The 27,884-nt window shown below is 41.2% G+C and overlaps 1 protein-coding gene across 2 annotated transcripts in view; it reads right to left on the bottom strand.

Annotated features, from left to right (window-relative positions):
- Positions 1-20,901, bottom strand: part of gmppaa (GDP-mannose pyrophosphorylase Aa) — a 33,265-nt gene extending 12,364 nt beyond the window's left edge. Inside the window, exons 1-7 of one of the 2 annotated variants that reach the window (XM_061723022.1) lie at positions 20,772-20,901; positions 18,354-18,451; positions 16,108-16,211; positions 13,471-13,663; positions 13,339-13,398; positions 13,136-13,266; positions 12,975-12,989 (exon numbers count right to left, since the gene is read on the bottom strand). In XM_061723022.1, the coding sequence (XP_061579006.1) occupies positions 12,975-12,989; positions 13,136-13,266; positions 13,339-13,398; positions 13,471-13,663; positions 16,108-16,211; positions 18,354-18,451; positions 20,772-20,811 (641 nt within the window). In that variant the 5' untranslated portion in view covers positions 20,812-20,901. The remainder of the gene's footprint in view (positions 1-12,974; positions 12,990-13,135; positions 13,267-13,338; positions 13,399-13,470; positions 13,664-16,107; positions 16,212-18,353; positions 18,452-20,771) is intronic. The other variant, XM_061723023.1, reaches the window with a different exon arrangement.
- Between the last annotated feature and the right edge of the window lie 6,983 nt (positions 20,902-27,884).

Raw genomic sequence — 27,884 nt, 5'->3', positions numbered from 1 at the left:
CCACATTTGTTATGTAAACAAGTGCACATTCGAATCCTGGAGCATCAAATACTGTTATTTATTACAGTAACAATGTTTAGTAGGGGTGTAACGATACACTAATCTCACGATACGGTACGATACACGATATTGAGGTCACGATAACGATACGATACGATATTATAGCAGTATTTTTTAACAACCTTGATAGAGGAATATATGACTGGAAAAAATTGTCTTTTATTTGAAAGACACATAATACAAAACAATGCTGTGCGTTTGCCCTATTGTTTCAGTTTGTAATGCTTTATAAGTGTTTTAAAGAGAAAGCCAGGCCAACCATTTTCCACAAACTGAACTAAAAGTAAATGTCAGGTTTGCATTATGCATCTTCAGTTTCATACAACTTCATACACAAACTGAATAGTTTCTCTCATGTATGATTTGACTTTTTTCTTTTCCAGAAATTTAACAACTAAAATTGAATAAATAAATACAAGTAAATAAATACATACAATTTTACATCATAAAAAAGATTGATTCATGCTCACCTTATAAGTGTAAGAGGAGATTTATTTTTGTTAAGAAGGTTATTTTGGTAATTCAGGGTTCATTATTTTATAAATATATTCTTTATATTCTGTAAATCAGGGACTATAATTACACTAGTCAGTATATCAGTTGTTAGTATGTTTTAGATTGGGCGGAGTGATACAGCACTAGGTGCTGTGTTGATGTTCTGAAATCCTACGCTGTTGAGCGGACATTGAAGTACACGCAAACTCACGCAGAAGTTGTCCCGTGTTTATCCTACTCACGACCCCAAAAAGGTTTAATTTAATAAGGTAAGGCTTAACTCTACACCAGACTTACATAAGTAAAGGTTCAGAGCTCAAAACAGGGCCGCAAAACGGGACTACTTTCTGAGCGGAGTAAGATTTTGGTCCGCGCGGCTGCAGCCGCGGTCGGATCATGGTCAGATGCGCGTTACTAGTCAACACAATAGATTAATATTAATAACCCAATATCGCGATACAGGTTGTCACCTCCACGACACGTATCGTGACGTTTTTGTATCGCGAAATTTCGTGGCACGATATATTGTTACACCCCTAATGTTTAGTATGTATTCTGTAAGTGTTTGTAGTTGCTCCATGATCTATAAGTTTGCAGCTCTGCTGCTGCTGCTCAGCCAGGCTGCAGACTGAGCCGGGGAGTGGCGGGGCGGCTCAACATCTCCCCCTAGAGGAGCTAACCAGTAACTACAACAACAATGAAGTATCGGTGCCTGGTATCGGAGAATTTTTGCGAGTACGAGTATATGAGGGCAGTATCGGCCCTGATACCGATACCAGTATCGGTATCGGGGCATCCTTAGTATACAAACCGTACTAGGGCTGAACGATTTATCGTTTTCTGACCGAAATTGCGATTTCAGACAACGCGATCATGTGGTCGCCAAAGCTGCGGTTTTTCGTAGTACTCCTGACTGACCCAGGATCTGTTGTGTCAATAAGCGCAGCCTACGCCGTAGGCTCTGCGTTGGTGTAACGCGGAACCATAAATCAGCCTTCAGAAGCGGCATGCTGCACGTGGACAGGTCACGCTAACCAATCAGTATAAATCCAATCCTGCTCCACCTGCTCCTTGATTTCTGCAATGGCTTCAGCTGGACCAGAAGCGCAGTTATATTATATATATAAAGTGTATCACGATATTGGGTTATTAATATGAATCTATTGTGTTGACTAGAAACGCACATCCGACCGCGACCGCGACCGCACCTCGACCAGCGGACCAAAATCTTACTCCGCTCAGAAGAAACTAGTCCCGTTTTGTGGTCCCGTTTTGAGCTCTGAACTTTTACTTATGTAAGGCTGGTGTAGAGTTAAGCCTTACCTTATTAAATTAAACCTTTTTCGGGTCGTGAGTAGGATAAACACGCGGGCAACTTCTGCTGAGTTCCAGTGTACTTTAATGTCCCTCAACAGTGTAGGATTTTAGAACATCAACACAGCACCTAGTGCTGTGTCACTCCGCCCAATCTAAAACAGACTAATCACTACAGATAAACTGACTAGTGTCATTATAGTCCCTGATTTACATCAGAATATAAAGAATATATTTATAAAATAATGAACCCTGAATTACCAAAATAAACTTCTTAACAAAAATAAATCTCCTCTTACACTTATAAGGTGAGCATGAATCAATCTTTTTTATGATGTAAAATTGTATGTATTTATTTACTTTTATTTATTCATTTAATTTTAGTTGTTAAATTAGAAAGAAAAAAGTCAAATCATACATGAGAGAAACTATTCAGTTTGTGGCAAAATATTTGTACTTGTATGAAACTGAAGATGCATAATGCAAACCTGACATTTACTTTTAGTTCAGTTTGTGGAAAATGGTTGGCCTGGCTTTCTCTTTAAAACTTAAACAGTTATAAAGCATTACAAACTGTAACAATAGGGCAAACACACAGCATTGTTTTGTATTTTGTGTCTTTCAAATAAAAGACCATTTTTTCCAGTCATATGTTCCTCATTCAAAGTTGTTAAAAAAATACTGCTATAATATCGTATCGTATTGTTATCGTGACCTCAATATCGTGTACCGTATCGTGAGATTAGTGTATCGTTACACCCCTACTGTACATGGTAAATATTGCACTGAAGCTTGATTTGAAGAAAATCGTTAATGAAATCGAAATTGCAATATCTGCCAGAAAAATCGCAATTAGATTTTTTATTAAAATCGTTCAGCCCTATACCGTACATTTGATATTATTGATAACGGTTGTCAAGTTAAATGGCGTGTTATACGGCCATTTTGTACCAATGACACATTGGGGATGGGGGTGGGGTGAGGGCCTGGGGCCGGGGGGCCTCCAAATAACATATCGCTTAGGGCCTCAATTCAGCCCCTGAGTGGGTGAGAAGCCTGGGCATATTTTTATATATACATTTATTCTGCAATTTGTCATCACCAAAGTATACATTTTCAACCCCCAATGCTTGGAATAAATTACAATCTGAACTTCAGCTGATCCACTGAATGAGTTCAAAGCTTTGCTGGAATCATTGCCGTCTGTCTGGAAGTGTTTTATGTGAGTTAAGTCAATGTCATGTGTTTTAAAGCGACACTACGTAACTTTTCCACCTTAATATCATATTTCCAGAGTCATTGTGATGGTACATCAACTTCCAACAGGTTTAATGAACCTCTGTCATGGTCTGGGGGGGGGGGTCTGTATCGCCTTCACGGCACTATGTAACTTTGAGGAGCATGGGAGGAACGCTGCCACACTAAAAAACTACACATTTTTACGGCTTTGACTGCTTTACGGCATACGTCACTTCCCCCTCCTTCCCGATTCGTAGTAGAGACGAAAATGGGCGGGACTTGGAGCGCAGCTCCGCAGAAGCTGGTAACCCGTTGCTGTGTTGTGGCTGCAGCAGCTCCACATAACAGACGTGGGGAAAAGATCGCTAATGGTTTCACTTTTCACTGCTTCCCTGCTCGGAGGCAGAACCACGGAGGCCGGCCAAGTATCTGATAACAAAGTAAAAGAGTAAAAGAGTCGTCGGCTCGGTTGGATCGCGGCTGTAATGAGTCCGACCAAACATAACGTTCCTCAGAAAACAAACAAACACTCACAGATGGGTGTCGGATCAAAACACGGGTTTATTAAACCACAAACAAACACTCACAGACCGGGGTCGGATCATTCAAACAGGTTTTATTCCCCACTTCTCCAGCTAAACGCAGTTGTTGGCCAGCTCTCTGCGGTGCGATTAATTTTGTTGAGGAAAAAATATTAACTATTTGATTTGTAGCTGCAGAGGAAAAAAATAATCTCACGAGGAAAAAAAAATATTGCTCACGCCTCGGAGCCTCTTCAGCATAATATAGCAGTCAAAAAAAAAAGAAAAGAAAAGTAAGAGTAATACAAAACATGTACTGTATGTTGTACTATTATACTAATTTATTGAAACACATGGCGAGTCAAACATTTACCAAAGCAGCTGCCAAACACTCCTAAACAAGGTAGTAAGACGTGGGTTGTGCAGAACTGCAGCAGTAAATCCTTCTAAAGAGTGCAGCTCCGACGAGGAGCTTCATTCTTTAGTAGGGATTTCATATGGATCCAAACCGTTAATAATAATTATTTTCTCCATATACCGCTCCCTGGCTCCCTTGTTTAAGGTATCCCGGTAAATTCCAGTTCCTTTCCAGCAGTTTAACATCTTTTTTTTTGCGTTCCGTCTGTTCACTTGGTGAAACAGAAAAGCGTCCCGTCTTCTCTCAAAACAAATGCACGCGACGGGACAGGAGTTTTCCGGCAGTACGCGCTGGTGCTCATGGGAAACGTCTTGTTCTTTCTGGTAAAACACTACCGCTTTTGTCCAAAAGATGCCGCCAAACTCAGAAAAGCTGAAAGTTACATTGTGCTGCTTTAAATATCCTTCTAATGTAACTATAATGCTGCCCTGTTGGCCAGGTCTCCCTTCTAAAAAAGATCACAATGGGACTAACTTGGTTAAATAAATAATGTTCAGTTCCAAAACTTGGACTTGGAAACTGCACACAGAATTCCAGCTCTGTGAGCGGTTTGGCTATAGAATTAGGACTGAAGAGACAGGTGACAGGAATAGCCATTCAACTTCAGAATGAAGAGGTTAGATGTTCTTAAATATATCAATAAATATGTTGCACCCACCATAAGGAAATGGACCAGAGCAACAAATGACATCAACCACATTGCAGTAGAACATGCCACTAACCTCCGCCACCTTTTATTTGTGAATTTGTGGAAGACGAATGATTTAAAATGTGAGCATATTTTTCTGTTTTAGTTACAACTGATCGATATTCTGAGTTATTGTGAATGAGTTGAATAAAGTTTGACTTACCAGACTGTTTTGTTTCGATTAATATATATTTTATCATGCACCTTATAACCCGGTGCGTTATGTATGAAAATAGACCCGTTCATAGACATAGCACCTTATAATGCGGTGTGTGCCTAATGGTCCGCAAAATACGGTAGCAGAAGATAGGAGAAAAATTTGAAAAGAAGAAGATTAGCTGAAGACAGAAAGATGAGCTGAAGCAAAGAATTTGGCCTCGAAACAAAACGCGGCTGAAGAGAAGATCAGCTGACGAGAGGAGGATTAGTTAAGCCTATTAGAAGTCTCCTCAAGAACATTTATCACATTAAAAAGTATATGTGAGCTCCAACTGTCAATCACAGCACCTACACTGCCAGTGGATGTATTTATAGAACAGAGAAGGGAGGACCTGTTGCCATGGTAACCAGCGTGTGTATGGACACTGATGTTTTCCTCCATTATAAATGATTCCACTACTGAAATCCACTGTAAACGCTGAATTTCCCTTAACTTTAAATGCTATCATTTCAAAAACTATAAATGATTTCAAAACGGTGAATCATTTGGTAATAATTTAAAGTCTTGTGAGTAAGTTTAAAGTTTGAATGGTGTCTGTAGCTGAAAGTATGCTGAAGTAGTAGGGTAAGAAAGAGATGATAGTTTTTCAAGGATTTGAAGATTTCCCCCATTATATTCCAAGGTCTATTCCAAACATCCTCTGCGTGTTGTAAGATGCAAAACACATGTATATTTGGCCAGGTAAGATACAACTAATAAATATCTCCTCTTCCATCTCAAAAGTTTTCAAATATTTCAGCTATGTTTTGCCATTTTCTTCAGATTTTTGCCTAATGTTTAGTAATTTCATTGATTTTCTTCAGTTCAGTTTTTTTCAGCAATGTTTAGCTCTTATTCAGCTTTCATTCAGCATCACAGTATTCAGTCCTGCATTTTCACAGGAAATGCAGCCTTTCCTAGTAGTCCTATTGGAATTGGTCTACTTGATGGAGGTGACAGGGTGGACTGTGGCACTTCTCATCAGCATTCAATTTAACATTGGTTGTGAAGTTCAAATGTGCGTGGATTATAGCGTATGCAGTTTTGAACATCTGAATGATTTTTTTGCGCTAGGACCCCGCGGACGCATGGTGTGTCGTCGGGCGGTTTTTTCCTTCATGCTTCCCTGCAGCGTCACATGCAAACACAAACACACGTACCTGGCAGAAAGATTTCTTTATATAATGTTGTCTGTCGCCCGCAATATTTTTTGTTTTTTTGGCCGGCGCCATAGTTGGCTGGCTACAAACTCTATACATCCCATAATGTATAATAATATGCCTGTGCTCTCAGCAGCGGTACTCGCATCGTTAAGGCTGATTTATGGTGCCGCGTTACACCAACGCAGATCCTACGGCGTAGGGTATGCAGCGAGCAGCTGTACAGTGCACGTCGCTGCGTACCCTACGGCGTAGGCTCTACGTCGATTTAACGCCGAACCATAATTCAGGCTTTACTAGGCAACGAAGCAGGTTGACTCACGTTGCCGAACAGCGCTGCAGAGGCGCTCATAAACGTGAATGATCATTGTTTTTTTTTTTTTAGGCCTGGCGGGGGGTCTCGTTGGCCTGGCGGCCCCGCCAGGCCTAAACAATGGTAGGGGAAACAGTGGACTTGTCACAATTATGTGCTTAGCTCTTTAGTTCTTCATTAGTTAGTGCTTTTTTCTTTAATCTTAATACTTTCTCGGTGTGAGCGCAACTGCCTATGTGAAGCTGCAGCAGCGCTCTGCTCCACAACGTGCGGCCCTCTACTTAATATGTTCGTGTGGAAACTCGTTCGGTACGCCTCCGTTCCAAACCGAACACGCTATACCGAACGGTTCAATACAAATACATGTACCGTTATACCCCTAGCCCGCAGGTATAGGCTTTAAGAGCTTCCTAGAGCGTCCCCTTTGAGACCTCCCCATTGTCATTAATGGAAACAAACTGCTCCATCTGGGTAGAGATGAATTCAACAAAAGCATTATCAGTCAGCAACAGAATATGAAATCAGCAGGTGGCAGCTGTGGATTTATGCTGGGATTAGGGTTGCATCGTATTCACAGTGTTTGACATGAGACAATGGTTTTATAGTAGTATAGTATAGTTTTAGTACTATTGGTGGACATGGGGAAAAGAAAAAGAAGTGGCGAATATTTGGATTTTGAATTTTTGAACGGCAAAAGTTTACCAACACCAAAATTCTCAAGAAAAGATGTATTACTCCCTGCTGCCTTACAAGGCCACCGGGTAGTTTGGAAAGATCTGTCTAGCTTTGGGTTTAATATGCAATAGAAGTCTCCCCCGATAATAACATGATGTGAATTCAAAGACCACAGTGCACAGTTGAAGACTACAGTGATATTAAAAATAAAAAATGTTTTCAATTGAGCATCATCAAAATTGGGAACATATATACACTAAGACCAGGAGGACATTATATAACTTTCCTTCTACAATCACAAACCAGCCTTGTGTGTCAGAAAAGAATGAGAAGCAACAATAGGAGTTGACTTGCCTAGTAATAATGCTGCCCCCGAGATTAAGGCCCTGTCCCAATACTCCCCCTACCCCTACTTTTCATCCCTACCCCTACATTTTGCAGGTTCCCGTGAGGGTAGTGGTGTCCCAATTCCTCTTTTCACCTAGTGGTAGTGGAGAAAACGAGGGGTAGTGGCTATGAATCTGTCCCTACGGATCGAGGGTTTTCCAATGCTCACTAGCTGAACTAGGGCCAGAAAAATTTCCCAGAATGCTTTTCGTCGTCATTTGCGGACTGAATCAAAAAAAAACATGGCGGACATTTCTTATTTTTTAGTGAATAAAATCAATATTTTTAAGTTAGTTTCTGCATAAAAATGCGTTTTGATTACATTTCTAGCGAGAAATATATATTTTACTTTCATAATATTCACTCAGTGAATGTACATAATCACTCGTTTGCCCGTTGTTGAAGTCTTTTTCAAACCTCGCCAGAATAAAGGCTGATTTATGGTTCCGCGTTACACCAACGCAGAGCCTACGGCGTAGGTTATGCGGCGACGCGCGGCGTACCCTACGCCGTACCCTACGCCGTACCCTACGCCGTACCCTACGCCGTACCCTACGCCGTACCCTACGCCGTAGGCTCTGCGTCGATAACGCGGAACCATAAATCAGCTCCTGAGCCGGCAGGCAGTTCTCATCTCAAAATTTTCTGATTTTTTTCGAAATTTCTTAACAGGCGTAGCTACAACTGTTAGATTTAATCTATTAAACCAACATTTATCTTCCTAAATGATTTAGCGGTAATATTCCACGGAGCTGCAGGTTTCTCCCCCGGGACGACGGCAGGTCGACCCGGCCGTGAGCTGCTGCTGCTCCTGGCCGGCGGCTCTTCTCAAATTTCTTAACAGGCGTTATTTGGATAAACTGAGCCCAGGTTGGGGATCTTAACGGTTACTTTTACGCCTGAAAAAATATTAAAACTTAATAAATTGGCATATTAACAGCGCTACAGATGAAATTAAAACAACTTTTGGCTCTGGGCTTCCTGATATGGTGTGACGTATGTGCAAACGTAACTACGCAGTCGCTTACGTACCCGAACGTAAACCACACAGTTATGTAGCATGCTACCTTTAGGGGTGGTGCTGAAAAGTAGGGGTAGTGGGAGTATTGGGACAGGGCCTTGGGAAGATTTCAAGTGACCTAAAATCTGTGGCTTCTTTTTTAGGGGTAGTGGTAGAAAGTAGGGGGTGTATTAGGATTGGCCCTAATAATGCTGCCCCCGAGATTTAAACTGGAAGCAGGGATTATGTATCAGAATCTGGATTTCTGGTGTGTTGAAGCCGGAAAACATCTAGAACATGGAGGGCAGAGGGGCCCAAGGACCAGGATTGGGAAACACTGTTCTAAAGAAACACTATGTCTGCCTGTATTCTTTTGAGATGTGTTAAAACCCTACTCCTTTTTACAGCGCCATTCAGGTGCATTCCAGGTGGACTCGGCTTTCCCCAGAGTTAACTATATCCTCCAGAAAAACCAACATAGCCACACTACACAATACACACGTTCCAACTGGCACAGCAACAAGTGAATAACACACACAAAGAGAAGCAGCAACTCCCCTCCCACATTTACCACTTTCTTGATGCTTTTTTTGCTCCACCTGTTGTTTTTTTTTGCCTTCATTACTTACTGACAGATTTTTTTGCTAAACCCGTTTCATCGAGTTTGTTTATGTAAGACAGCAAGAGAAAAAGGTAGCCCTCTCTTTAAGGGAGCTTTCTGCAAGCCGACCACTGTCATTGCAAGTTCTCCCCTTTGAATTACAAATTTTTGCGATTCAAAGTTGGTCGGCTATCGGGGGCCCCTTTCTGGCCTGGGGCCCCAAGCATTTGCCTGGCATGCCAGTTGGCAAGCGGTGCCTCTGATTAGGCTTGCAGTGTCAAACAGGCATCAGAATGGCTTGTCCTAAAAAAAGAGGAAAATTTTCGACGCGGACGAGTGAGGGCGCAACGCGCCCGAACCCTCTAGGGGGGTCGGGGGGCATGCTCCTCCGGAAAATTTTGAAAAATAGACTCAAAATGGTGCATTCTGGTGGTCTCAAAGCTCCATAATCACATCTTTTATAAATGCAAGAATACACACAAAAAATCTGAATTTTTGCAAAGAATGATGCATTTTGATAACATAACACGCATTCATCATCATGGGTAATTCTTCATGCATGTTGGTTTAAATCATATCTATCTGACAGGTTCCAGTTTGTTCATGTACATGAGGTTTCTTCAGAACAGTCAAGGGTCTGTTATGGTGTTCCGCAGGGTTCAGTGCTAGGGCCAATCTTGTTCAGTTTATACATGCAGCCATTGAGAAGTATAATCCAGAATCACGGCATACACTTTCATTGTTATGCTGATGATACGCAGCTCTACTTGTCTATGAAGCCGGATGAAACAGAACCGTTAGTTAAACTTCAGGCATGTCTTAGGGACATCAAGGACTGGATGTCCAGAAATTTCTTGCTTCTAAATTCAGATAAAACAGAGGTTATCATTCTTGGTCCAGAGCATCTTAGGAAGGGATTAGATGGTGTTGCGATGGCTTCCAGTGTAACTGTGAGAAACCTTGGTGTTATTTTCGATCAGGATTTGTCGTTTAAACCATATGTCAATCAGGTTTGTAAAATAGCCTTTTTCCATCGTAATATTGCAAAGATTAGGAAAATCCTCTCGCAGAGTGATGAAGAAAAACTAGTTCATGCGTTTGTATCTTCTAGACTAGATTACTGTAATGTGTTGTTAGCAGGATGTCCAAGTAATTTGCTGAATAGGCTCCAGCTGATCCAGAATGCAGCAGCACGAGTGCTGACAGGAATCAGCAGGAGAGACCACGTCTCTCCAGTGTTAGCGTCGCTCCATTGGTTACCCGTAAAATTCAGAATCCAATTTAAAATTTTATTACTTGCGTATAAAGCCCAAAACGGCTTAGCTCCGCATTATTTGCAAGACCTGATAGTGCCTTATGTTCCTGTCAGAGCTCTCCGTTCTCAGAGTGCAGGTTTACTCGTAGTTCCTAGAGTATCTAAATGTAGATTTGGGGGGCGGGCGTTCTGCTATCAGGCACCACTACTATGGAACCAACTTCCAATCTGGGTTAAGGGGGCTGACACCACCTCCACCTTTAAAACTAAACTTAAAACATTTCTGTTTAGTAAAGCCTATAGTTAGTGTTTAGTAAACCTCTAGCTGGTGTTGGTAAATCTCTAGGTAGTGTAAACTTTAGTGTGTCAGAGTCGCTCCTGTAGTTTCTTGTGCTGGCCCCCCCTTCTCCTCCCTTTTCTCTCTTTTGTCCATGTTGCAGCATCCTTTGCCGGACACCGGAACCTGCAGGTGGTCGTGGGTGGCTTGTAGCTTGCATTACGGAGCACAAGTCTTTCCCCGACCCTGCACCCCAACCTGGGACTTGCTGATTGGGCCGGAGCTTCGGGAGCTGCGTGCTGGCCTGCGGTCCCCACCCCTGGTCATCCCGTTGCTGGCCCCCCCTTCTCCTCCCTTTTCTCTCTTTTGTCCTGCAGGTGGTCGTGGGTGGCTTGTAGCTTGCATTACGGAGCACAAGTCTTTTCCTGACCCTGCACCCCAACCTGGGACTTGCTGATTCGGCCGGAGCTTCGGGAGCTGCGTGCTGGCCTGCGGTCCCCACCCCCGGTCATCCCGTTGCTGCTTCCACCTGCCTGCTGTGCTGTTGCCGTCCCTGACCCACCAGTCTGGCCCTCGGCAGGAGGGTCCCCCCTGATGAGCCTGGTCCTGCTCAAGGTTTCTTCCCTCCTAAAGGGGAGTTTTTACCTGCCATTGTTTATGTAATAACTGCTCGGGGGTCATGTTCTGGGTATGGGTCTCTGTAAAGCGTCTAGAGACAACTCTGTTGTATTAGACGCTATATAAATAAAATTGAATTGAAATTGAATGCATGAATAAATCTTGAAATCAAGATAATTATATCTTAAACTTCTACAATGGCCAGAATCCCCCTTTCACACCTAAATTAAATGACAAAACGACAAAAGACAAGCAGCTCCTTGTCTTTCAGAACTGTGGTGTGGAACTCCGAACAGATCTGCTCAAAGTTCAGTGATGAGGAGCTCCACTGAATTATTTGTTATAATTTTGATTATTCAATTCTTTATTGATTTCATAAAATATTCACATTTTTTGAGATTTTTATTTGGGGTTTTCATAAGCTGTGGGCCATAATCATTAAAATTATAACAAATAAAGGCTTGAAATATCTCACTTTGCATGTAGTGGGAAATAATATATTTTTTTCACCTTTAGTTGAATTTACTGAAACTAATTAAGTTTAGCAATATATTAAAATTTTCTGACCTTCACCTGTATATTATGACCAATAAATAAGAGCATAATAAATGTCCCGTATCACACCATATCAAGCTCAGGGGATGTTTCAGGTATGAGGAACTGTGCAACAGATGCCTGGCTCCTCTGGGACGTTATATTACGTTTGTGAAGGTTCCTGCAGCATGCTGTCTGACACACCTCCAGGAGACCTCTGTTTCCTCTTTTAGGACGATGTGGGGTGTCTGGAGCCTCTGGAGACATCTTGACTTGACTTTTTTTTGTTTAAAGTCGCGTGTGTCGGTGCAGTTAGCAGCAGTGAGAGGTAAAGGCTGATTTATGGTTCCGCGTCAGACCAACGCAGAACCTACGCCGTACATTGCGGGTCGCCGCGTACTCTACGGCGATGGCTCTGCGTCGATTTAACGCGGAACCATAACTGAGGCTTAACTAGGCAACGGAGCGCAAAGGGGTTCCGTATTGGTTCAATACGGAACGCAACTTTTAATTCCCAATTACGTAACAATTCCGTATTTCAAGGGGCGGGTGGCAAGCCCATACTCATCTCTGCACAGCCTACCTGCAACACAGCAGTGCTGCTGCTTTTTTGTCCCGCTGCAAAAATGTATTTTAAACTGAGCTGCCGGCTCCTCTTCATTTCTGCTGCTGCCGCGTCCTGGCTGTCTGTCTGTGAAGGCTGATTTATGGTACTGCGTTAAATCGACGCAGAACCTACGCCGTAACCCTACTTTTTTTTTTTTTTTTTCTCCCCCGTTCCGCGGAAACCGCGGAAGTTTTTTGCTGAGACCAAAATCCGCGGAATTCCGCGGATCCGCGGAAGAATCTGATGCCTGGTCAAAGCAGTCATTTTTCAGGCGGCAAGACATAATTAGACAGTAAATAACAAATAAACTAAAACAGATATTAAGACCTTTGGAAATAATTAAATCTAAAACATGTCCTCGGTAATGCGTTGAATCTGTGACATGCTGGGAAAGTCTCAAATTATCCAGAATATTTAAAAGTTCCTTAGCACACCCATCTTTGGGATTATCAACATGAATGTTAAAATCACCCACTAAAACAACACAATCAAAATCCATGCACATAATTGACAGTCTCCTGTCGGGGCTGGGGGAGACTCCCCCAGCACTAATCCCAGTGTTTAAACTAAATGCTCTATAACCACACAATGCAATGGAAATATACCAACTTACCCATCATATGGATATCTGATGAAAGTTTAATGAAACAGAAAACATGGCATGTAGGAAAAGGAAGAAAAAAAGACAGAAGACAACAAATGAAGAAAGGAAATGAAGAAATGGTATGCACATGTATTCCCAAGCAGATACTCCAACAAAGAGCCATTACTTACAGCAACATGTCCTGCTGATTCTTCTGAAAGACAGTTCCGATGTGCTGGAAGATCTCTGGGTTAAAGAGGTATATGCCACAGTTGATGATGTCACTCACAAATGTGCTTGGCTTTTCTACATAATGTAGGACCTGCACAAAGAATCATTTCAAATTACAAAAACAGTAAGTGACTAGGAAAGCAATGGGATGAAGGTTAAATACCTCATTTGTGTCCTCCTTTTCCACAATACAGCCATAATTCAAGGACTGCTTCCTGTTTGCCTGAAAGGGAAGCAATATTATTATTACTTCCAGGGTAGAAAACAGAACTTTGTGCCTCTGCTAAATTCTTACCGTTGTCCCAAGGATAACAAAGCTGTTTGGCTCTCCATGTTCCTTCTGAAAATTCAGCATCTCTGCGAGAGGAAACGCTGAACAGACATCAGCATTCAGGACAAAGAAAGCCTCTGGACTGCCAGCCACAATCTGGTCTCTAAAGTGATAGATTCCCCCTCCTGTGCCCAGGGCTACATACTCCTGCAAATACCTGTGATGCACAATCAAAAAAATTGTGTACTTGCATAATTCAGCAATGTTGTACAGGTAAACATGAGAATGAAGTCTAAGCTAAACAATGTACAGAGTATTTTAGCCCGGCCATGTTCACCATGTTTAAACCTGCCATTAACATCCATCCTGAGTTTCATGATCACAAGTGAACAGCTCTAAGCACATCTGTTCACATATAGCTTTAACTTATCTCCACACATGCTCATTAGCAATGAGATGATTCAAATCAAATCAAACTTTATTTATAAAGCACTTTTCATGCATAGAATGCAGCACAAAGTGCTTTACATAAGACAAATACACAAACATAAAACGTATTAATGTAAAGATGGTTGTGGGTGAAAATCCCAGTAGTAGCAGTTTCTGAAATACTCAGACCAGCCCACACCACCAACACCACGGCACCAAAAACCAAGCAGCGTTCACGGTCACTTAAATCACCTTTCCTCCTCATTCTGATCGTCTTGACCATGTCTACACGTCTACATGTATTGAGTTGCTGCCATGTGATTGGCTGATCAGAAATTTGGGTTAACGAGCAATTGGACAGGTGTACCTAATACATTTTGGCATTGATTTACTAACATTTAGACCAGTGGTTCTCAAATGGGGGTACGCGTACCCCTGGGGGTACGTGAAGGCACTACAGGGGGTACGTGAGATTTTAAAATATACATACCGTAGATGACCATTTAGTAGCCCGGGCGTTTAATATGCTAAATCCACTTGGACCCCAGGCGTTTATAAGAACCAGGCGGGTATTTGCACCAGGCTACAATTTATTTTTGCAATGAGCAGCACCAGACCATACTTACAAAGAACATATGAGATCACCATAGTACCACTGGGACTAAAATTGTACACACTGTACACAACACAACACCTCACGACGAGCTCCCGATCACGAATCGTGAGCTCGCAAGAAAATCAAGCGTGTTTGAAATCCTGGTCGCTCCTCGTGAAGGAATCACAGTTGAAGCAGCTGCGACCCGATTTGCCTCAGCCTTTCACAGAGAGCGTGCACAATCTCTGATGTTACGTCAAAAACTATTATTTGTAGTTTAAGTTTTGCAAATTCACATTACAAATCATGTTTTAATAGCAAAAAAAAAAGAGTGCATTTCCACGTATTGGGCGGGTCGCCGCGTCCCCTACGCCGTAGGCTCTGCGTTGTTGTAACGCGGAACCATAAATCAGCCTTACGGCGTACCCTGCACCGTAGGCTCTGCGTTGGTGTAACGCGGAACCATAAATCAGCCTCAGTGTGTGCGCTGTCTGCTGAACTCTTTTTTTCTCTTCTCATTTTGCTGGACGCCGGGTTCCTCCACCGAGACACAACTTTTGCGGTACGCGTTCTTTGTTGTGTCTAAAAATGATTCGCAGTGCACACACCCAATCAGAAACGGTACAGATATTTTGGGATTTTAATATATAAAAAAATACAATTAAAAATAATAAAGAATCCCCTCGCCGCTTCACTCCGCTCACATGCTCTGATATACAAAGACAGTTTGTCTGTTTAACGGCGACACACAGAGCTGATCAGAGCAGTATGAACGATACCGTACACAATACAATGCAAACAGTGTTATTACCAGGTTATTACCGGTAGTCGCCCGGGCGTTTAATTGAACCGGCGTTTATTATGCCAAATGGGCTCGGACCCCCGGCGGCTATTAGAGCACAGGCGCGTATTTGCGCGCGGGCGACTATTTGGTCATCTACGGTATATCTAAAAAGTAGCATCCATGCAAAAATCCTTTAAAAATAAATATTTCATAAATAATTGAGGAGTCTAAATTCATAAAATGAATTTTATCTTCAGGAGTAGACTATTCAAATTATTATCCTAAAACCGCAGAGTATCTCCCACACCAGGATGGTTACACCTAACCTGTCAATCACCTGGCTTCACCTGTCAATCACTTGGACCAACGATGGAGTCGTGGTTGAAGCGTAGCAGCAATATTTTTATGTTTAATAAATCAGTTACTGATGGCACAGTGCTCTGTTTTAGGTCTTTCTTTTACAACCAAAAGTGCTTTGCGCTGGTTAGGGAGTACTTGGCTGAAAAAATATTTCACAGGGGGAACATCACTGAAAAAAGGTTGAGGACCATTGGTTTAGAATATCAAGCCGGAGATTGATACATCAGCTTTTAGGTTGCCAGATTTCTTTTTTTTTTTTTTATTAAGCTGTGAGCGGTATCTATTATTTCTTGACAAAGTAATATACCAAAGTATGTCGTTCAGCCCTGTTCGTTTGTCTTCTGAACACTTAATATGGACGTATTGCTTAATCCTGGTATCTTTGCAATACATTTTCATTGTCAGTAAAGTACAAGCAATTTCTGTTCATGTGCATTTCATTTTTTTTTTTTTTTTTTTTTTAAACCTCAGATGAGTTTTTTTTCTTTTTTACCTGATGGAAATTTTGAACTCCTGCTGTGCATTAAACAGGAATCTGTTCAGTTCTTCATTTGGCTGATAAAAACCGATTAGCAAAATCTCCTTCAGATTTGGTACCTGTTTAAAAGAAAAGAAAAGGGGTGATTGTTAGGATAATTTATAAAAATTATGCTACTGTCAATTTTAGGCAATGAAAAAATGTTAATCATAAAGACAAAAAGATAAATGATAGCATGGACTGATCTGATAAATAACACCCAAGCCAAGGAACAAAGCATCACTAGTTCAACATAATTAAGACGGCTCAAGGTGAGATGTTAGTGAATTTTACAAACCTCACTGGAATGGTGGAGCAAGGGTAGTAGTACCCATCACATTTTTGCTGATTACTTGGATTAGCCCCTTTAAAATGATAAAACAGGGCATTTTACACTGATTTGGCCAAGGAATGTGCTCCCTCAATTACCATATTTTCTGGACTATAAGCCGCTACTTTTTTCAAAGGTTTTCAACCATGCAGCTTATACAAAGGTGCAGCTATTCTGTGGATTTTTCTTTACCGCTCAGGGCGCTCTAACCAGAATTAGAATCAAAACTAAGACAAAATAAATGCAAAGAAGAATACACTACTTCTTCTTTAGCAGATAGAAGTAGGTAGAAGCAGATTTCAAACAGATGAATAGATAAATAGCGGTTATTTTCTCTTGGTTCTGTCCTGTTAATCAGCAAAGTTGCTGCCGTGTTAAAAGACACTGTTAGGAAAGGATCTATTTAGGTACAAACATGTACATCATTTACAGTTCAAAATCCTTCTGTACATGTAGTAAATATCTAATGTAACAACATAAATATCTGCGGCTTGCATATCTTTTCTTTTTAAATAGAGCGGATGCGGCTTGTATGCAGGTGCGGCTTATAGTCCAGAAAATACGGTACTTTCTACCACTGCATATTATGGAGGATTTTTAGTGCCAAAATTGTCAAACTGACAGTTTGACATTTCATGATTCACACGCAGCAACACGAAATCATTAATTAAATGTGTCATTAATTAATTAAATACTGAAATAATTAAATATATTTTTGTACTTAAAACGAATTGTATTTTAATTAATTGATTTAATTAAAATCCATTAATGACATATTTAATTAAAATTTTAATTAATTAATGACACATTTAATGAATGAATGATACGTTTCATTCCCATTTTAATTAATTAATGATGTATTTATTTATTTAATTTAATTTCCATAGCATATTAGTACGAGTCAACTAAAAGAAATCACATTTCAGCAACATCACTGGCATGATTGAGGGTTGCCACAGTGGAGCTATATTAAAAGTAATATCAAAAACAATTGCTCTGTTACACAAAGTAAAGGATTCATTGGACAACAAAGCATTGTACATTTTATATAACACTCTGATTGTTCCATATCTGACCTACTGTGTTGAAGTTTGGGGAAATGCCTGTAAAACATTTATATTCAGTCAATTTTCATTTAGCAAAAAAGAGCAATGAGAATAATCAGTAGAAAACGATATAGAGATCCAACAAATCCATTATTCCTTCAGTTAAAATTGTTGAAATTTCATGAACTAGTAGACTATAGTATTCTGCAAATTATGTTTAAAGCTCATAAATAAACTTTACCAATCAACATTCAGAAAAGATTTGAAACAAGAGAAAGCAAGTTTAACTTAAAAGGAACAGAGATTTAAAAAAAAAAACAAGATTCAGGACTAAATTGATGGAACGTTGTGTTTCTGTGAAAGGAATCAGTTTATGGAACAATCTGAATAAAGAAAACAAAGAATCCAAATCAAACATTACATTCAAAAGAACAATTAAGGCCGGTATGTTAAGTAAATATAATGAAATATGTTAGTTAAGTTTGATTGACATATAGACGGCGGTAATTTTATTTTATTTTAATTTTTTATTTACTTAGTGGTTGTTTTTTTTTATTTTTAATTTGTTATTTGTGAATTTATTTCTTGGAAAAAGGAGAAGATTAGATAAGATTCTTCTTCTTTCTGCTCCCTTTTCATTCACAATTTATGAACATTTGTGTTTGTATTTGTATTGATCTGTTTTATTTTTTTGACTGAAATAAAGAATAAAATGAAAAATGAAAAAAATGAGCTTTACAATGTGCACACATATTTGGCTAGGTATTTTACACCGGGACCCCCACAAGCGTTGGGTCCCCCTGCAGACAAGTACTCTGCATGAAATGATTGATATTAGTACTCACCTTAGCACAGGCTTCAATGTGGTGCTGCAGCATGGGGACACCAGCCACTGGAAACAAGGGCTTGGGCACCTCGAATGACAAAGGCCGGAACCGTGTGCCTGGGAAGAAATGGAACTTGCAAACATGAGATAAGATTTTTATCCCGTTTGTATGAAATGTCCTTCTTACAGCAGCGGCAAAAACAAATCAAAATATGCAAAAATAGACATAGAATACAAGTGTGTTAAACCTAAATCCCGGGTGTAAACAATGGAGCTGTGACTGCAAGGCTCTTTGCATGCTGTCTTAAACAGGCCAGATAGAGACCAGTCAAACATATACGGGTGTAAACTTCAAATAAAGGGTTTTGATGAACAACAAAGCACAGAAACACATGACGAAAATAAATAAATACTTTTTTTTTTCAAAATTAGCACTACTCCATAATATCTAGATTGAGACAAATTGAATTTAACTGAATAGCTTAATAATTACCTAATATAAATTACATTGTTTTACTGTAAATTATTTGGAATTATATATATGGTTCAATGACGAATAAGGATTTTCAACAGATCAATTTTAAAATAATAAAAAAAGAACATCTATTGCAGTAGTTCAAACATTAAGAATGTTGTGTACACATAAATTCATATAAACATTTTAAACTAAGTGATTTCAGAGTTTTTTGTCAAGATGAATTGGCACTAGCCTTAAAAAAGGTCATGTGGTGCAACCATGAGTCATATTAAAATATATATTTTTTTTTTTTAACACCTTGACATCTTTTTTTTTTTTACAAGTTTTCAGTATTGTACAAAAATGGTTGTTTTTCTTAATGGTCGCGCCACATGATATTTCATAAAATGGACATCAGTCAAACTTTGTTTGTATATTATGATGGAAATATAAATAAAAATGTGTTGCAATCTTACACACTACAAGACACTTGGGAAATCATGACAGATAGGGCAGAAGATTGATCTAAAAACATTTAAAGTGATCAAACTTAGAGTTTACATTTAGAGTTTCAAAACAAGAGTCGTGGTCGGACGGTTGCACCACATGACATTTTCAATTCAATTCAATTCAATTTTATTTATATAGCGTCTAATACAACAGATGTTGTCTCTAGACGCTTTCCAGAGATCCAGAACATGAACATGAACATAAACATAAACATAAACCCCCGAGCAATTATTAACTCCCATAGTGGGAGAAAAGCCTTAAGCCAAACAGTGGCAAGGAAAAACTCCCCTTTAGGAGGGAAGAAACCTTGAGCAGGACCAGGCTCATAAGGGGGGACCCTCCTGCCGAAGGCCAGACTGGGGGAGTCAGGGACGTCGACAGCACACATTTTGACGCTTAAAACAAACAAAATCCCAAATAACTAGTACGGTAACTTTTGTAAAACTCCAGTGAGTCCATATGTGGGACAGGTAGTTCATATATGTGGTATTTTTTTAATGCATTTAAACCTTTTTTGAATAAAAAAAAGTCTGTTTTTCAGAAAATATAGGCGTCACGTCATTGAGCCGTATATATATATATATATATATATATATATATATATATATATATATATATATATATATATATATATATATATATATATGAGCAAAAAAAACAGGAAAAAAAAACAAATCCATCTGGTCAAGTTTTATTTCTTCCTGATGAATTCATAACGAGATTGGTTTCCTTACATTTTATTGTTTATTCACTAGACTCATTTCCATTCCAACATCCTAGATCTCAGATAGGCTACTTCGATACAGTGTTTTTCGAAAATTTTTAGAAACTGCACAGGTTTTAGAATAAAAAAATCCCTTGGCACAACACCACCCACAAATGTATGCTTTATCACTGCCAACTTTTGTATGCATCACTAAAGTCTGGAATTAACTAAATCATAAGGACGCTACCTACTGCCGTCCACTGGAACGAATGAGAACCCCATCACTTTGTTAGTCACAAAACTGTAAGTATATGTGCTCAAAAATGGAAAATTATTTGCAGTCACTACAAGTTTGGGCAGCATCAGCAAGTTACACAGGCAAACTCTCAGCATAAGCTGCGTCCAAAATCCCATATATCCACCGTAATGAGTAGCAAAAACAGTATGCGAGATGTTTTAGTGCGTCCGAAACATTAGAGATTCAATAACACTGGAGAACTTGTTCCAACATTAGAAACCTCTGATAAGTAGCCTACTGATAAAATTAGTCTATTTAAAAACGGCAACAGGGAGGTAGATATCACAGCTCTTATCAGTTAGTGTTGTTGTGCTAAAGAATTCAGTATTAAACTTTGGTTGTTTTTCTGAGCTCTTTAACGCCACGTCAGTCACAAACCAGCACGACCAGTTTTTAACGACTTAGCTTCAGTTTAGCAACACACTGTTGGCTTTACAAACATAACGAGGATGCAATTCATTCTCACCTTTCTGCGGGCCCCCAATTAAAATCACTGCCTTCAACATGTTGATGCTCTGCTGCGTTTTTAAGACAAAACTGTCAAATAAACAAACAGCCTGCACCGGCTCAGCAAACAGAGATTTACTTCCTACTGGTGTAGTGGACGGAATTACCGTAAACCCCGGAGCAGAAATTACCGTAAACCCCGAAGCAGAAATTACCGTAAAACCCGGAGCAGAAATTACCGTAAAACCCGGAGCAGAAATTACCGTAAAACCCGGAGCAGAGCGCATCTACTTCCTACTGGTTTAGTGGACGAAATTACCGTAAAACCCGAAGCAGAGCGCGTCTACTTCATACTGGTTTAGTTGACGAAATTACCGTAAAACCCGGAGCAGAGCGCGTCTACTTCATACTGGTTTAGTTGACGAAATTACCGTAAAACCCGGAGCAGAGCCCATCTACTTCCTACTGGTTTAGTGGACGAAATTGCCGTAAAACCCGGAGCAGAGCGCGTCTACTTCATACTGGTTTAGTTGACGAAATTACCGTAAAACCCGGACCAGAGCGCATCTACTGGATGGATGGAGCCAAATACAGGACCATTCTGGAAGAAAACCTGATGGAGTCTGCAAAAGACCTGAGACTGGGACGGAGATTTGTCTTCCAACAAGACAATGATCCAAAACATAAAGCAAAATCTACAATGGAATGGTTCACAAAAAACATATCCAGGTGTTAGAATGGCCAAGTCAAAGTCCAGACCTGAATCCAATCGAGAATTTGTGGAAAGAACTGAAAACTGCTGTTCACAAACACTCTCCATCCAACCTCACTGAGCTCCAGCTGTTTTGCAAGGAAGAATGGGCAAAAAGTTCAGTCTCTCGATGTGCAAAACTGATGGAGACAAACCCCAAGCGACTTACAGCTGTAATCGCAGCAAAAGGTGGCGCTACAAAGTATTAACTTAAAGGGGGTGAATAATTTTGCAAACCCAATTTTTCAGTTTTTTATTTGTTAAAAATGTTTGAAATATCCACTAAATTTCGTTCCACTTCATGATTGTGTCCCACTTGTTGTTGATTCTTCACAAAAAATTACAGTTTTATATCTTTATGTTTGAAGCCTCAAATGTAGCAAAAGGTCACAAAGTTCAAGGGGGGCAAATACTTTCGCAAGGCACTGTATATATATATATATATATATATATATATATATATATATATATATATATATATATATATGTATATACACACACACACAGGACTGTCTCAGAAAATTAGAATATTGTGATAAAGTTCTTTATTTTCTGTAATGCAATTAAAAAAAACAAATTTTATTATTATAATATTTAATTTAATTCAATTCAATTTTATTTATATAGCGTCTAATACAACAGATGTTGTCTCTAGACACTTTCCAGAGATCCAGAACATGAACATAAACATAAATATAATTATAAATATAAATATAATCCCCCGAGCAATTATTACATAAACAATGGCAGGTAAAAACTCCCATAGTGGGAGAAAAGCCTTAAGCCAAACAGTGACAAGGAAAAACTCCCCTTTAGGAGGGACGAAACCTTGAGCAGGACCTGGATCATAAGGGGGGACCCTCCTGCCGAAGGCCAGACTGGGGGAGTCAGGGATGTCAGCAGCACACAGCAGTCATGTGGAAGCAGCAGCGGGATGACCAGAGTGGGGGAAGCAGGCAGGCGGAAGCAACAGCGGGATGACCGGAGGGGGGGGGGGACGTCAGCAGCACACAGCATACATCCACGTAGGCAGGTGGAAGCAGCAACGGGATGACCGGGGATGGGGGGGGGGGGGGGCGGGACCGCAGGCCAGAACGCAGCTCCCAAGGTTCCGGCCTGCAAACATGCACAAAAAAGAGAAAAGGGGGGGCCAGCACAAGAAACTACAGGAGCGATGGACAAAACGATAGCTATGAGACAATTATAAAAATGGAAATGGAGAAGAGAGGAAGGGAAAGGGAGAGGAGAAGAAGGGTGAGAGGCACCGCCCAGTGGATCATGTCGGTGCCCCCCTGCAGCATAGGCCTATAGCAGCATATCTACCACCAAGCTATATTTGAGACTAACTATTATAGTCTTGTTCTATAGCTGCAACTATGACTACTGACTTTAACACACTAGAGTTTACACAACCTAGAGATTTACCAACACCAGCTAGATGTTTACTAAACACTAACTATAGGCTTTACTAAACAGAAAGGTTTTAAGTTTAGTTTTAAAGGTGGAGGTGGTGTCAGCCTCCTTAACCCAGATTGGAAGTTGGTTCCATAGTAATGGTGCCTGATAGCAGAACGTCCGCCCTCCAAATCTACATTTAGATACTCTAGGAACTACGAGCAAACCTGCACTCCGAGAACGGAGAGCTCTGCCAGGAACATAAGGCACTATCAGGTCTTGTAAATACTGTGGAGCTGAGCCGTTTTGGGCATTATAGGCAAGTAATACAATTTTAAATTGGATTCTGAATTTTACAGGTAGCCAATGGAGCGACGCTAACACTGGAGAGACGTGGTCTCTCCTGCTGATTCCTGTCAGTACTCGTGCTGCTGCATTTTGGATCAGCTGGAGCCTATTCAGCAAATTACTTGGACATCCTGCTAATAACACATTACAGTAATCTAGTCTAGAAGATACAAACGCATGAACTAGTTTTTCTGCATAACTCTGCGAGAGGATTTTCCTAATCTTTGCAATATTACGGAGATGGAAAAATTTTACAAACCTGATTAACATATGGTTTAAATGACAAATCCTGATCGAAAACAACACCAAGGTTTCTCACAGTTGCACTGGAAGCCATCGCAACACCATCTAATCCCTTCCTAAAATGCTCTGGACCAAGAATGATAACCTCTATTTTATCTGAATTTAGAAGCAAGAAATTTCTGGACATCCAGTCCTTGATGTCCCTAAGACATGCCTGAAGTTTAACTAACGGTTCTGTTTCATCCGGCTTCATAGACAAATAGAGCTGCGTATCATCAGCATAACAATGAAAGTGTATGCCGTGATTCTGGATTATACTTCCCAACGGCTGCATGTATAAACTGAACAAGATTGGCCCTAGCACTGAACCCTCCGGAACACCATAACAGACCCTTGACTGTTCTGAAGAAACCTCATGTACATGAACAAACTGGAACCTGTCAGATAGATATGATTTAAACCAACGTAGAGCTGTCCCTTTAATCCCAACAACATGCTCTAACCCAAACTCTAATCTCAAACTTTTTTCGTCATTCCCCACTTTGAACAAGTGGGGATTCTCAAGCCCCACTTGCCTCCGTCGCCCCAACAAAAATCTTGAATTACTTCAAATTATTTTAAATGTATTGAAATTACTAGCACCAAGTATATCAGTCATATTTGATACTGAATCAAAATCAAAAACAACAAATAACACAAAGTTCAAAAAGAGAAAATAAAAGTGCAGTTGTGCTATTGTTGTGCTCGCCCATGTGCCCATGTGAACTTATAAAATGTATGAACACTTTGTGAATGTGTATATTCAACTTTGAAACGGCTCAGCTGAAAATCGGCTGCAATGTGCCTCCTGGTGATCTCGGCCGAGATAGTCCGTTTGCGACCCCCACTGCCTAGCCCGAGATAGCAAGTTTATGACCCCTAGAGGGGGGGTCAAAACAGATCAAAGCAAGCAAGGAAAGTTTCTGCCAGGGAAACAGACTCCCTGGGGATTTACGACACCCCCTGGGGGGGAGCCGGACACAGCGGAGCCCGAAAACCAGGCCTCCAAAATGGTACTGCTTCTTAAATACCAGCAACCCCCCCAGCCTGGAACCCGCTTTAATGTGCCTCTTTGAACAGGCCTCCGTTGCCATGAACTACAACCCCCAGCATGCCTTGCGTGGGGGGGGGCGGCGCCTACAAGCGGCGCGCATCCAATCACAAACGAGGCACCGATGACGTCACCGCAGCGCGCGTAGGATCAAAACCCTGCTGCTGCTCCCTTTCGCTCTCTTCCGATCACCCTCTCATCCTGAGCAGCTCCACCTTTGGCTCTGGGCCAAGATCCCATCTTCCTGAGGTGTAAGGCCCCATCGGGCCGCTCCGTTGGACCTGCAGCCCGTTGAAGCCGCGGTGCGCAGAGCCGCCCCCATCAGCTCTCGGTCTCAACTTTTCATCCAGAGTCCTGCTTCACGTATCCCCGGTCCCTGGGAGCTGGAAAGGGGGGGGGAAGCCGCTTCGAAGCTCGGCCCCGGCCCAGGGTGAGACCCGTTCCTCTGTTCTAACCTCTCTCTCTGCTCTTAAACTTCACCTGAAAGGACCTGTGGACAGCCTGCCCCGCGCAGAACCGAGACGCATCCCGCCGCCCGTCCCGGGGCCACGCGCTCAGGCCGACGGGCACCAGCACTCAGAAGAAGTAGACTGGCCCCGCGCGCCCCCGAGACGACGTGATAGCCTCCGGACCGGGGCTGGAGCGCCGGCTGCTTCAGCTGTACCCCCGTCCTCTTGTGATTCCAGAGTCAGGAAGAGGAGCGGGAGAGGCGGGAGGACTCTCTGGGATCGGACTCCGACCAAAGACCCGGCAGGAACCCCTGATCGGCACCCGGAGACCCGAGGAGGCGTGAGGTTTTGAGACCTGGGTGTATGAGTTTAACTGGGAGTGTTACAGAGCTAAATCTGTGTTCAGAGCTGAGATTACACCAGCATCATTATCAGGACTGTTTTCATTAATTTGTAGTCACTACTTTCTGCTAGTCATTCATGTTTTAAAGCGCTGTTTTCTGCCGTAGTCACGTTTAAAACACCGGGAGTAACATCCGGTCTAGATTTGCACGTGGCTTAAAGAGGGCGTCCATCTTTAAATACCAGAGTTCTGCCGTCTTTAAACACCGCAGCCATCTTTGTGCAGCCACAATGTTTTAAACCGTAGATGTTCTTTATCATCTTTGTTATTGCTTTGATTCTTTTTTCCATTCCATGCATTTAACTTTCATGTAATTTTTTTTCTATTGATGTTTTTCTAGTTAATTAATTGTTTTATAATACTTAAGTTCTGCCATCGGGATTTATTGGGTATCCATTCACATCTTCTTTGATACCCGTATGTAAATAAATTCTGATTGATTTTTAATGAGTGGTTGTTGTTATTTCATGCAAGATTTGGTCACAAATTGATTTGTTTAAGCAGAGCCTAGTGTTCGGATATCACGCCTTCATTGTTATTCTGTAAGATATAGTAAGATTTGCTGTTCTGCAGGATAATTCAAAAATCATATGAGACTGATTTTCTGCTGTTTAGTTATCCAATTTCCCTAGATTAAGGCCTAGGGTGGTGCCCCGAGGATTTTATTTATCATATTGGTCATTCAATTTGATAAATAGTCGACTTTATTAATTATTAATAATTCTTGAATAAAATTATTAATAAGCCTTCGATAACTGATCAGCCAAGCTACCCGAGTTGCACAACACTATCATAACTTAATTTGCAAAAACATAAACAAGTGAACTTTCCCTTCATTACTAGTGGCTGCAGTGTTGCCTGTTTTGCACTGAACATCCTTTCAAAACGGGGTTGCAGGCTGGAAACTGCCACTCTCAAATCATGCTCAATGTTGAGCTGGGATCTGTACTTAGTTTTTAAAGAAGCAACAGCTGAAAAGCTTCTCGCAGAGATATGAAGTCGCAAAGGGAAGAATGATGTTTAAAGCTTTCTGTCCGATGCTGCAAATATTGTCCCGCTGCAATTAACAGTCCAACGTCAATCGTTGTTTTTGCACTTTAGTTCCATGGTACATTTTTCTCCGGTCCCCTAATGCTTTTTACCGTATTTTTAGGACTATTAGGTGGATATAAACGTCTTTTTTATTTTTAAATGCACCGCACGCCCAATGACGCAATGCGGCCATAGTATTATTGTAAAGGCTGATTTATGGTTCCGCGTTACACCGACGCAGAGCCTACGGCGTAGGCTCCGTGGCGGGGTGCCTGGAGCGGACGGAGCGACTACCGAGAAGGAGACGCTGCTCCCGGGGGAGCTGCGCCGCAGAGACGGGCCCGAAGACCGGAGGAACCACCGCCCGGGCGGTAGCCGATGCGTCGGCTGCCGATCGGGCGGCGCGGTCCGCCGTTTACTGTCGAAGGATTGTTAAAGAATAGATGCGTGGGCTGACGTGTCTGCTGGGTTGGACTGTTGTTCGGGCTTTTGCAAAAGCCGGCATCATTTCCGAGGGGCCGCACGGCAGGAAAATGACTCGGCTATCAGCGGGGCCAGAGAGCTGCGGGCTCTGCCCGTCGCAGCTGATCAGTTCTCCCGATCTCATTGATCAGGCTCGGATGAATGCAGAAACGGAGGATGGAGATTTCGATGGGTTTGATTAATGTAGGCTAATAACTTAAATAAAGCACAATCAAACGAAGTTTTGCTCGCGCTTTTTTTTAAAATACCACACTTGTATGCTTGTGTGTGTGTGTGTGTGTGTGTGTGTGTGTGTGTGTGTGTGTGTAAGGCGGCGCTCCGTGTGTGTAGGCGGCAGTGTTGGGCAAGTTACATCCAAAATATAATACATTATATATTACTAGTTACTGTCATTTGAAAGTAATTAGTTACATTACAATATTACTATATCTGAATTGTAATGCGTTACACTACTTGTGTATTACTTTTGAGTTACTTTCAACAAAATAGCAAAAAAAGATAAATCTTGTCCCACTGGCAGATTTTTCTACTTATTTCAAGTGAAAATTTACTTGAAACAGGTGAAAATTGTCAAATAAGTTATTTTTCTGGTGTTATTTTTCTGGTGATGACTCTAAATGTTGAAATAGCAGTAAAACCACATTCATTGATGAAATGACAGAAGGGATGGAAAGGAGGGATGGCAGTTTTACAGGGGGGATGATTTGGACCGTTTTTATTTCAGGGGGGATGATTTGGACCGTTTTTATTTCAGGGATGATTTGGACCGTTTTTATTTCAGGGGGGATGATTTGGACTGTTTTTATTTCAGGGGGGATGATTTGGACCGTTTTTATTTCAGGGGGGATGATTTGGACCGTTTTTATTTCAGGGGGGATGATTTGGACTGTTTTTATTTCAGGGGGGATGATTTGGACCGTTTTTATTTCAGGGGGGGG

The sequence above is a fragment of the Cololabis saira genome, chromosome 6, assembly GCF_033807715.1.
Source record: "Cololabis saira isolate AMF1-May2022 chromosome 6, fColSai1.1, whole genome shotgun sequence".
NCBI lineage: Eukaryota > Metazoa > Chordata > Actinopteri > Beloniformes > Belonidae > Cololabis > Cololabis saira.
This window is presented reverse-complemented; position numbering and strand designations above follow the sequence as displayed.